Source organism: Quercus lobata, chromosome 6, assembly GCF_001633185.2.
Source record: "Quercus lobata isolate SW786 chromosome 6, ValleyOak3.0 Primary Assembly, whole genome shotgun sequence".
NCBI classification, from domain to species: domain Eukaryota; kingdom Viridiplantae; phylum Streptophyta; class Magnoliopsida; order Fagales; family Fagaceae; genus Quercus; species Quercus lobata.
The window spans coordinates 42,503,535-42,516,180 of record NC_044909.1 but is presented as its reverse complement, the minus strand read 5'-3'; the positions used below and the strand labels follow the sequence as shown (position 1 = coordinate 42,516,180).

Sequence of the window (12,646 nt, the reverse complement as noted above, 5' to 3'; positions counted from 1 at the left end):
TCATAAGATTCATATCGCAACCTGTTCTCTTTTTATATCCTTAAAAAGTTTTATTCTTTTTTCTTTGTCCGTTATTTTTACTACTTTTGGCTCCTGAAAAAGGGATGGCAACTGTTAAAAGTGATAAGTTTGGCCATTGGTATAGCTTGGAACTTTATTCTGTCCTTTACCAAAAAAATAGTATCAAAGTTGAATTGTATTTGCACAAGTTATTCATCAAACTTTTTATATTTTCGGTAGTTATAATTAGAGGGAGAGGATATGAACTTTGAATCTATTGGAAACACCAAGAAGTGTCAACTAGACAAATTATAAGATTATTCTTCCTTACGAGCTTTTTGTTTTTAGGATTTCATGACTTGTGAGCTTTTTAAACTGGCTATTAAAAGAGTAAAGTTTAAATAGAGTTTACTCTAGGTCTAGGCCACTTAAGTCTAGGACTAAGGCCCCCTACCCCAAAAATCTAAATTTACATGAATAAAAGGCCTCCAAAATTGTACCAAAAAATGTCTCAAAAATTATAAAATGATAACTGATTTTTTTTTTAAGGATAAATAAAAACCAATATTTCAAAATTTCCCTCTATTCTTTCAGAAAATGAATAGGACAAGACATTATGAAAGCCCCATATCTATAATATTTGTAATAATAATCTCACCAAAGAATCCAAGCCATAACTGAAATACTTAGGAGGTAGACTAGTACCATATAATCAAACCAATGCCAACGCCTAATCAATGTGAGACTCTTGAACATCCCCTCTCTAGCTTGTTCAAACTCACACAAATAAAGTTCTAATTAATACTCTTATTAAAGCATCCAATCCAAATATTTTAGATCAAAAGGAGAGACTTCGAGTGCTTTCATTTTTTTTGTCGGGTCTTGTGTTCTTCAACAAGCAATTTGGCGAAATAGGTAAGACCTTCTTCATTAGTACCCTCGCCCTCAATTTTCTCAAACCTGCCAGTATCCAAATTCACTCTTGACACTGATTTCTTCAATAGCGCCTCTCCAATCTCCACAAGCTTTTGCAGATTCTCCGGGGTGGCAATATCAACTGATGCGGCATCTCCTGTTAATGTGTCATCCTATGGTTCATATTTAACCAAGAAATTGTTAATAATTTACATATAGATTATGTTCACAAATGGATTTAATAAATGTGATCAATAGTAGGTTCCAATTAAGTCAATTGTATAGTCTGTCATTGTGGAATTAAAAACTCATGTTCAAATCTTGCCTATACTAAAAATAAACAGTTTTGGCCTTATAATAAACAACAGTTACCAAGGTTTCAAATCCTTTTTTTACTATCAAAAATGAATAATTGTGATCATTTTATACCTGAATTATCAAAAATGAATAATTGTGATCATTTTATACCTGAATACGAAGGTAGTTCTTCTTGGAACCAAGGGCTTGGAAGAAGGTGGACACATGAAAGTCGACCATATCAGAACTTGCATCGCCATATACGTCGAGCAATGGAGTTGCACCATTGTCATACATCCATTTAAACAAACCCCATTCTGAGGCTGTGGCAGCTGCATACTTTTCTTCATGCTTCGCTGCACCTGTTCCCAGTGACAGAACTAGCATTCTCTTGCTGTACTCCATTGGTTTTATGTCATGTGACTCAATGTTATGCCTCAAAATTTCTTTCCAAATCTGGCTTATGGCCATCATCGTCTGTAGATTTAGTATAAAATAAATTAGAGAACTTGCCAGAGTGGTCATAAATCAAGAAATTAAAGTTACACAAAATAACCAAATTTCCAAAGCTTCAATACAAAATGATGCCTTAAATTCTCAAATCAGCTCACTGGATTATTTGCAGCAACTCCACCATCAATGAGATCAAAACTGCGAACGTATCCCTCTGCATCTTCTACCTCAAAGTAATGTGCTGGAAGAAAAGTGGGTGCTGCAGAGGTACCAATGCAAATATCTGCTAGCCTAGCGTTCTTCCATTCATTCTTCTTTGCCTGTACAAAAACATTGACCAGTTGGAACCATACGTAATGGCCACAATACCAACAATTTGATAAACTTTCCTACTTTTTAATGTAATACTCATACTAGCTCATACATCATTGGTTGAAAAGATCACTGGCTGAAGGAGCTTGATATCAAAGCTTGGTATAATCACATCTGTTAGGGTCTCTTTCAGAGTTAGGTTGCCAAGTAGCTCGTTTGTCAATGACCGCAGGTACTTCCCGTCATATTTTGGTCCCCTCATACCACACAACGTGCTTGTCATTGAACTCAAAATATTTGTGTTTCTGGTTCCACAGAATCATCTTTAGTAGAAAGAAAGCAAAAAAAAAAAGGGTACCTACTATTTGTTTGGTAAAACTTATATACCTGTTCTGGTGGAACTAAAAAAGAAACCAAAAAGGCTTTTTTGGTTGTGGTTTCATTGAAAATTTACCTGTCCTGGGGAAAAATCTTGGGAGAGTGCTCTAAATAGAAATTGATGAGGTCCTTTGCAGCATACATGGGACGGCGTTCCTTATTGGGAGCTGTAAGCATGGTGGTGACTAGACCACCTGTACTTGTTCCTGCAATTATGTCGAAATAATCTGCAATTCTTGCTTTGGGTCCGTCCAATTCCTACACAGATCATAGATACAGCTTTTGAAACAAAATAAGAAGGAAGAAGGGGTGGTTGATATGTACAATATATTTTGAGAGAAAAAGTAACCTTTAGAACATTTAAAAATAAAAAATAAAAAAATTGGTAGCTATTGCTTCGACAGGGAACTAATGTATACAAATTCAATAAAATACACTTTTCAAGAGAGTCCAGCCTTCTACATGTAAAATAATATCTAATGATATTTTATTGATAATCCTCTAGAATTTATATACACATAATATTGCAACGTAAAATCTTATGGCCATGCTAATTAACGGTACTCCTAAAAAATGCAATCCAAAACAACTCAAATAACTCAACTGATGCCTATAAACATGATAATTCCCTACAAACTCGAAATAATTAATATTAGTAATAGTTACTGTGTTGAAATTATGACTAATTAATAAACTTGTCATTTTCTACTAACTTACACTTTTGACATATTTATTAATCTATCAGGCTCTAATAGACAGGTAAGTACCTGAAGCTTTGATTCAAGAAAACTGAGGAGAGTGCTGGGAATTATCCCTCTAATGCCACCTCCGTCAATGCTCAACACAGTAACCATCTTTGCCTTTGCAGAAGAGGAAGCCATTTTGATTGGAAAGAGCTAGCTTCTTGATGTTGATGTTTCCTCTAGGCTCTTGCAAAGTTACTATTAGCTTGATAGTGGAATTAATTTTTGCATAAAACAGCAGAATTGATACTTGAAGTATGTATGTATAACATAAAGCATACTCTGATCAACTTCAACTTTGCATATTATGACAAAATTAAAGAAGACATGACACTTTTGCATGGCCCACGCATGGATAGGACTTTTTCAAATACTGTATCATTTTATTCTCTCTGTGAGTGGCATGGGTTCAGAATTTTACATAACATCATCCTCTTACTTTCACATATCGTCACCCTTTTTTTTCAATTCCTAAATCTTGCTAATGTGTCTTGTTAAAATACATTTGGTCGAGTCTTTCCTTTATATTATGGGAAAAGTTAATAGGTTAGGAACCATTTTTTTAAAAAAAAAATTTATAGAAAAAGAAAAAAAAAATAATAAATTTTTTTTTTTGATAACTTTTAATATTTCTGATTAAATTAGTATCAAAACTTTCTTAAAATAGTTCAATGACAAATATCTTAAAAGCACATGCTAACATGACCTTTAAGGTGTGTTTCGTTGGAGTGAAAATAGGGAGGATGGAAAATAAAGAAAGGAAAATAGGGTAGAAAATGCTGTTTTTCACTGTTTGGTTGAGAAAAGAAAATAAAAGAGAGAGAAAATAGAGGAGAAAGTTTTCCCTCTTGGGCCCACTTTTTTTATCCTCCCAAATTAGGAGGAAAATGAGGAGGGAAAAGTGATGAGAAATACATTTTAGACAAATACCTCCACTTTATTATACTCACCTACCCGTCTCACTTTTCTACTATTATATAACAAGGACATAATAATCAATTTATATAAACTACATTTTTCATCATTCCCTTTTTCTCCAAAAAAAAAAAAAAGTTTTCCACTCACCCACTTTTTCACCCCTCCAACCAAACACACATGAGAGAAAACCAAATCTTTTCTGTCCTCCCACTAATTTTTCATCCTCTCATTTTTTCCATTCCTCCCACCAAATGAACCCTTATATTAAATGCTTATGGTTTGAAAATTAAGTTATTATTACTCATGCTTTTAAGTTGACTTATTTAAGTCACTGGTCATGTATGAGTTGGCTTGTCCAAGACTATGGATTTGATATCAACTTATTAGCTTTTGGTTAACTGTTTTTCACTAAAAATCTGCTAAAACATACTTGTACTTTAAAAGAGTGAGATTAAAAAAAAAAATGTACATAAAAGCTAAAAAGCTTGTCGAATAAGCTGGACTCAAACAAAACACATTTACCAATTTTTTTTGTTGTTGTTGTTGTGTGTGTGTGTTTTTTTTTTTTTTTTTTTTTGCGGGGGGGGGGGGGGGGGGGTGGGTTAGGTTATTTAATAATTCATCACACCAAAATTATATTCCTTGGGGACTTTCAATTGTCTTGCCGGAGCTTCCTTTCCTCCACAAGCAGTTTGGCAAAGTAGGAAAGAACTTCTTCATTAGTACACTCCCTCCCAATTTCCTCATACCTACCAGTGTCCAAATTCACTCTTGACACTGGCTTCTTCAACAGCTCCTTCCCAATCTCCACAAGCCTCTGCAGATTCTCCTTTGTAGCAATATCAACTGTTGAGGCATCTCCAGTTAATGTGTCATCCTATGGTTCAATTTTTACGAAGAAAATGTCAATAGCATATGGTTATCAATTATGTTGTGAATAGATGAAGTAGTTGTGGTCCTTTGGTACCTGAATACGAAGGTAGTTATTCTTGCAACCAAGGGCTTGGAAAAGGGTGGACACATGAAAGTCAACCATATCAGAACTTGCATCACCATATATATCGAGCAATGGTGTTGCACCATTGTCATACAACCAATTAACCAAACCCCATTTTGAGGCTACTGTTGTACTGTACTTCTCTTCATGCTTTGCCGCACCTGTGCCCAACGACAAAACTAGCATTCTCTTTCTGTAGTCCATTGCTCTTTTGCTCATAAACTCATTTTTAAATCTCTCTTTAAAAATTTGGCTTATGGCCATCATTGTCTGTGGATTTAGTTTACAATATATAAGAAAAGGCAACTTCTTTAAAGTAAATTAAGAAATGCTATATAGGATGACCCAATTTGCTAATTTTTGAAAACCAAATATGCCTCTAAATTATCAAATTAGCCACTTACAGGATTATTTGCAGCGACCCCACCATCAATGAGATTGAAACTGAGAGTGTTTCCGCTAGCATCCTTTGTCTCAAAGTAGTGTGCTGGAAGAAAAGTGGGTGCAGCAGAGGTGCTGATGCAAACATCTGCCAGCCTGGCGTTCTTCAAGTCATTCAGTTTTGCCTGTACAAAAAATATACCGATTGAGAGTTGTGACCATGTAACTTCACATTTGTGACCACAATTTCAACGATTTGATGAATTTTCCAGCCTGTTTATTATTGTCAAACTCATACATCATAGGTTGAAAAAATCACTGGCTGAAGAAGCTTGATATCAAAGGTAGGAATGATCACATCTGTTAGGGTCTGTTTCAAGGTGAGGTTGCCAAGTAACCCATCTGTCAGTGACCGTAGGTACTTCCCATCGTACTTGGGCCCCATCACGGCACCGAACAAATTTGTCATTGAACCCACAAAATTTTTGTGCCTGGTTTCATAGCATAGAATCAACTTTAGTAAAAAATAATGGCATTTACTATTTGTTGAATTCCTTTTAAAAATGGTGAAAACTGAAAGAAAAGGTTCTTTGATTTTTTGCGATTCCATTAAGATTTACTTGTTCTGGGGAAAAATCTTGGGAGAGTGCTCTAAATAGAAGTTGGTGATGTCCTTTGCAGCATACATGGGCCGGTTCTCCTTGTCTGGAGCTGTAAGCATGGCAGTGACTAGCCCACCTGTACTTGTCCCTGCAACTATGTCAAAATAATTTGCGATTCTTGCATTGGGCCCATCCAATTCCTAAACAGACCATAGATACACAAAAATTATAAAACAAAATAAAATAAGAAGAGGTGGCTATGGTTGGTGAAGTACCTAAAGCTTGGATTCAAGAAAGCCCAGTAGAATTCCTGGAATAATCCCTCTAATGCCACCTCCATCGATGCTCAACACAGTCACCATCTTTTCCTTCGCAAAACCAGTTGCCCTTTTTATTCAAAAGAGCTTTTGATATTGATATGTCATTTAGCAAATTAATAACAGTTGATCATTCTTAATGTTGTGTATCAAGCATACCCACATCAACTTCAAACTTTAGATATTATGAGAACTCAAAGAACACTTGAATGCACTCCATGGCACACACATGTCAATGCAATATAAAGTATATATCTTTTTAGATCGTAGTCCTATGGAACTGTAGGGAAATTCATTGATCTCATCAAGCCCTCTAGGCTCTAGTCTCAGTATTGAGTGGAATGGGAAAAATAGGTGTATAGACTAACGAGCAATATCTCATGGTCACTATTTCATGTCATTAATGACGACATTCCAAATGTTCCATGTCATTTCAAGTTTACTTTTTTGGAGTCATGAAAAAGAAACAGGGGAAGGGGCTCCGTCTCCCTAAATTCTGGATCCGAAATTGAGGAGATGGGGATCCTTCCCCTAAGCTTTACAAAAACAGGCCCAGCGGGCAACAGAGTGAGCAAGGGAATTACTTGTCCTAACAATATTGGAAGCCAGCCAGAAAGAGAGAGAATTTGATAAAAACTTAATATCTGCTATGATTGAAGCAATAGACCAGGGTGGCACAAAGGCGGAGCAGCAAATAGGATCAATCGCATTAAGTGCATCATTTTCTAAAAGAAACATTGAGTAGCCTTCCTCTCACATTTTCTGGATTGCAAATAAAGCTACACAAGCTTCAGTAAAACATCTCCAGGATCAATAATATCAGCCCAAATCTGCAGCACCGCTTTTTGTGGTCTCTAGACTCTCTATACACTGCCATGAGGGTGACTGAGGACTCTCTTATAGCAATATTAAAAATTAATCTTCACTATCCCAGGTGGAGTCCAACCCACCAGCTTGTCCTTATTAGATCTTACAACTAAAGGCCAACGCAATTTTAAACACACTATTTGAACAACAGGGCACTCAGTGAATAGATGCACAGCAGTCTATTCACTCATGACAGAGAAGGCATCTAATGTTATCACTTGCAAACTTCATGCTGATCACCTCTCTAATGGGCAGAATATTCTAAGTGATAAACTAACTGACAAAGACGAAAGGACATAAAATAGAACGTTTTGCAAAGTTGAGAGATTAAAAACGAACTTTTAGTAAAGTTTAATAATGGAAATAATATTTTAGCCTAAAAATTTTCATAACATATTTATCAACATATACAACACCCTTTCATATCGTCCAGTCCACCACTATTATCATTTTTATTCCGTAGTAATAACAAAAACAGTCCACATCAATTATTAGAGAAAATTTATATCAATGGAATTATTTGGGAAAAAAAAAAAAAAAAAAAAAAAAAACCCACCCCTTTACTCATACATTTGATTGTACCCATGCTGGCAAACATGGCAAAACGGGTCAAATTTGTTGACCTAACTCAGAATTTTTTTGATCCAAAGCAAAAACAAGTTGACTCATGACCTGACCTGTTTTGTGAAGGTTAACCTAACCCGTGACCCAAATAATTTTTTAAAACTTTTTTTTTTGTTGAGTATAAAAAAAAAAATTAAGACAATATTGGTTTAATTGTTTGTTGTGAGCTTAAAGGAAGCAACTGAGACCTTTACATAATTGCATGCAAATGAATTGAAAGATGAATGAGGCCTTTACATAATTGTATGCAAATGAATTGAAAGATGAATGGTTGAAGCATTCTATAATGAGTAAGATTTTTAGATATCAAATAACAAAATACGTGACAAGATAATCTGGTTAAAGTAGAGTTAAAAACATATATTTAAAATTATAAACATGTATGAGAAACATTCATAAGTTTGAGAAGAGTGAAACCAAAGTATCAATGAAATTAGCATAAATTGAGAATGCTAGGCTTATTTTTTAACAATTCATGTCCAAAATAAACGGTTTTTCAAAATAAATTATGATATTTCTGGAACTATGTTTTGCTTAACAATAACATGATATTCATAAAAAAAACCATGTATAAATAAATAAATAATCAAACTTTAATGTATATTCTCAAATTGAAATAAAGTGTCAATCACAATTATCGCAATTGATAATAGATTATAAAATTAATTTTAAAAATTGTAAATTTCTTATATGTTTTTATTCTTTGTTAAATTAGTTATCCAATAAGGCACTTATTTTTTATGCTTTGGGAGGTTGATATTGTGTACATATAAAACTTGTGTATTTGTTTACTTATTCTTTGTGCTATTTTGTTTTGGTTAGTAATGTTAGTATTTCTATAGTTTTAAAATTATATACCAGGTATTAATTTGTAATTTGTTTAGACGAGTTTATTCTTAATCTGAGCGGTGAATTCAACATTACAAGTGCCTTTCCAAATCCAAATGGCAAATACATGTTTTATTTAAAAAAAAAAAAAAAAAAATTTCATGTGAAAAACACGGGTTAACCCAACTCGACCCTCAACCCAAACCCGATTGACCGACTTGTTTCTAACCGGCTAGAAATGGGTTTTTGACTCGCAATCCGATTTACCCGACCGGCCGTTTGCCACGTCTACAGGCTGGTTTGGTATAAATTATTTTTTTTGACTTATTTTACATAAAATAAATAAATTACACGAAAATACAATTATACTAGTCGCTAACCCGTGCAATGCACGGGAAAGCTATTGTATATGAATGTAAACTATTCTTTTTCTCTTCCTCATTAATTGTTGATATGAAACATTAAATTACATAATGAAAAATAGAAATTAAACTTAAGTTTAAATTAAAATGAAGAATCAAATCTTTAACATTCTCAATTATCCATTAAATGTATGAAACACAAATTTAAAGAACTACTCAATCAATATTTTAAATAAATTAAAAGATAACTTTAAAGCTCCATTGTGCATAAAAATTGAAAACATGGAATGAGATTTTTGTAGGTACCTATGTATTTTTGATACCACATAAACAGGTAAGTTTGGTTATGAAGTTAAATAAAAGGATATGTTTCACCTTCTATTTACAATATGGCTCAAAGCTCCTTTGTGCCTAAAAATTGAAAACATGGAATGAGGTTTTTGTAGGTACCTATGTATTTTTTATACCACATGAACAGGTAAGTTTGGTTATGAAGTTAAAATATTTCATGTACATACTCCAAATTAAAAGGATATATTTCACCTTCTATTTACAATATGGCTCAAAGCTCCTTTGTGCCTAAAAATTGAAAACATGGAATGAGGTTTTTGTAGGTACCTTTGTATTTTTGTTACCACATAAACAGGTAAGTTTGGTTATTAAATCAACAACACAGCGTCACGTTCCCTACTTATCTTCCTCCTTACCACTCTCCATGTATTATGACTTCTAGAACAACAAAAAAAAAAAAAAAAATCACATAGGAATTTTATCAAACAGCTTGTGTACGTGTAAGAGAAACAACACATAATGAAAGTGAACATCAATGAGAATGATCTTTAACTTTAGCTATCTTCCATGTAAGCAATCTGTCAAGAACAGAATTGCATGATTTAAGCCAATCAATTCAAACCAACATTTACATATATTGTTAGAATATGTTAAAACAGAAGTTGTTTTACTTGATTATAGATGACTTAAACTTAAGTCTAAATCAAACAATTTTAAACCTTTTAAACCTTTTAATTGAACCACATAACTCATTTATATGTTACAGTCTATGGTATTGTATGTTTACTCGAATAAAACTTTGGCATCTACACAAAACAATGAATAACAGATCAAATCACTTCGGTTTAACTGTTATTGTTAAAATGTATGGAATTTCAAGCATTCATTACCTGAATAAGCAACAATGGGCAATTAAGCATTTCTCCAGAGCCAGGAACATCGAAGAGTAGCTCATCCATAAAAACCCAACACAACAAAGCAAAACAGAGAAAACAAAACAGAGATAAAAGAAACAAAAAACAAAACAGAGATAAAAAAAAAAAAAAAACAAAAAACCTAACCCTGATCTGAATATGCTTAATTACAAATTTGCTAATTAATTAAACTTATCTTGGGACTGTGACAATGGTTTAGAGAAATCATCGCTTTCACTTTGGCTCCTCCTCCACTTCGAGAAAGGCAACCTCAGCCCCAGCCCCAGCCCCAGCCCCTTCTTCGCACCAACGGACTGTGGCAAAGAAAAAACAAAACAAAGATACAAGAAACAAAAAAACCCAACCCTGATCTGAATATGCTTAATTACAAATTTGCTAATAAATTAAACTTACCTTGAGACTGTGACAATGGTTCAGAGAAATCATCACTTTCACTTTGGCTCCTCCTCGGCTTCGAGAGAGATAGCCTGAGCCCCAGCCCCAGCCCCAGCCCCTTCTTTGCACCAACGGACTGTGGCAAAGGTTCACAGCAATCATCGCCCATTCTGCTCCTCCTTGGCTTATGCTGGATCGGATTTCGGTGTTACGTCTCGCTCCTGACCATTCTCAGAATATATTGAGCCAATCCAATCAATATATTTGAAAACGTTTTAGTAGGAATGCCATAGCCCATAGAGGTTAGAGATTTAGAGTGAGAGATGGAGTGCTTCTGCATTAGGTCTCTTTCTGTGTGATAGCGTTAGGATTTCATGCGTGAGGTTAAGGATTTGGGGGAAGGTTAGAGATTTAAAGAGAGACAGAGTTCTTCTGCGTTGGGAGTGGAGTCGGGAGAGATATAGAATAGTCGGGGCTAATTCTCTTTAAAAAAAATCTAACTTAAATAAATAAAATAAAAAGAATTAAAAAAAAAAAATAGTGATGATGTGGAAAATTGTGGAAGCTTCAAAAGCTTCGGTTTTATATATATATATATATATAGATAAGGGAAAATAATTCCCAATAGAGGCGTTTTCTTAGAAACCAGATGAGGTAGTAAAACTCCAAGATCCAAAATAATGAATAAAATTTCCAAAAAGAATAAAATACAAACGAAATGAAGAACTTTTTGTTTACCTTGGGTATCGCGGGCCTCAACTCAATCTGACTTTGTTTGCTCAACAAGAGAAGGAAAAGCAAAACTGATATTACACAAAATGCCCAACACAACACAATTGAAACTTGCCTCTTCACCGGCCTCCACATGTCCAACGCTCTCCGCATCATTCTCATTCACCACCCTGTTTGTATCCCCAGAAAAATGTTTCCCGAGAAAATTTTGATAAAAATGAAAATAATAATAAAAAGTTACGGATTTTGGGGTCAACTTTGAGGCATCTGTTACAGATGGAGAAAGTTGGGCAAAAATATAAATGATTGAGACGAGAATTTGGGCAATTTTGGGCTTGAATTTTGTTGCGGTGGAGGAGAGCCTGTGTCTACTGCACTGGGGAAAGTAAGCAGAGTGGAGATTGTTTTCATCGTTATTGCTTTTACTTGAGTGTAGACTGGGGAAAGTATCTACAACAAATTATTTTTAAATTTTGCACTTCCACGCTATACATTTCTCTTTCTTTAACTTTATTTGCATGGCTGCTCCGTGATAAGTGTGGGCCAAGATAAGTATATATATAAAAAAATGTTAATTAATTTATAAGGTTTTGGCAATTTATAATTGATATAAAATTTTTTTTAATTCTAAACTAGTTTTTTTTAGTAATGTTTATATATGCAGTTAGACAATACCAAAAAATTGAGGTCTAAATTTGTCTCAATAAAATAATTAAACATGCCACTTGATCAAATATAATTATATAAATCATAACAAGCCAGCCACAAATATCAAATTAAAATATATATATATATATATTATAAATTATAAAAAGATGCTAGCGGTTAACCACTTGTTTATATTTTAAATATAATGGATACAGTATGCTACAAATATCAACTAAACATAAACTCCTAAACTAACCACAAATACTCAAAGCATATAAGGAGAAGAGAAATTATAAGGTTCTCATAGAGGATAAGTGACGTGATCCACCATTTTATTAAAAGACTCTTACCTGATTAAAATTGATAAGTCAGAAACTTTTTTTAAACAGAAACTGATTACTGATTCAGCAATTTTAAACAAGTGGAAGTCTTTTAGTGGAATGGTGGACAAGTGACGTGGTCTACCATGAGGACTGTATAATTTCTCCCAACAGAGAGAGATACAACAGCAGCACTTTCGTTAAGTCCTGTTATAGTACAACCAGTGAGTTGAGGTGGCAAAACAATGACTTGTGGAGGCAAAAGTGTTGAGATGTTGCAAACTTGCAGTGTGGCTACTATGGCAGTTGCGAAAGGGAAATTCATTATGATTTTTTTTTTTCAAGTAACGT

The 12,646-nt window shown here is 34.0% G+C and overlaps 1 protein-coding gene and 1 pseudogene across 3 annotated transcripts; both read right to left on the bottom strand.

Annotated features, from left to right (window-relative positions):
• Positions 1-567: 567 nt before the first annotated feature.
• On the bottom strand, positions 568-3,702 carry LOC115994477 (patatin-like protein 2). 2 transcript variants are annotated; one of them, XM_031118646.1, is made up of 6 exons: positions 3,123-3,702; positions 2,432-2,613; positions 2,090-2,282; positions 1,824-1,985; positions 1,384-1,689; positions 568-1,088 (listed from the first exon to the last, which is right to left on the bottom strand). In XM_031118646.1, the coding sequence occupies exons 1-6, from the start codon at positions 3,234-3,236 to the stop codon at positions 864-866; spliced, it is 1,182 nt and encodes a 393-aa protein (XP_030974506.1). In that variant the 5' UTR covers positions 3,237-3,702; the 3' UTR covers positions 568-863. The 2 variants fall into 2 exon arrangements, with proteins under 2 accessions (XP_030974506.1, XP_030974507.1); XM_031118647.1 differs by having other exon boundaries at positions 2,432-2,634; positions 3,123-3,194.
• A 909-nt stretch (positions 3,703-4,611) lies between these two features.
• On the bottom strand, positions 4,612-11,069 carry LOC115994476 (annotated as a pseudogene). Its single transcript, XR_004093220.1, has 7 exons — positions 10,176-11,069; positions 6,272-6,383; positions 6,015-6,196; positions 5,693-5,885; positions 5,418-5,579; positions 4,984-5,283; positions 4,612-4,893 (listed from the first exon to the last, which is right to left on the bottom strand). The product of XR_004093220.1 is annotated as a patatin-like protein 2 (transcript).
• Positions 11,070-12,646: the final 1,577 nt, after the last annotated feature.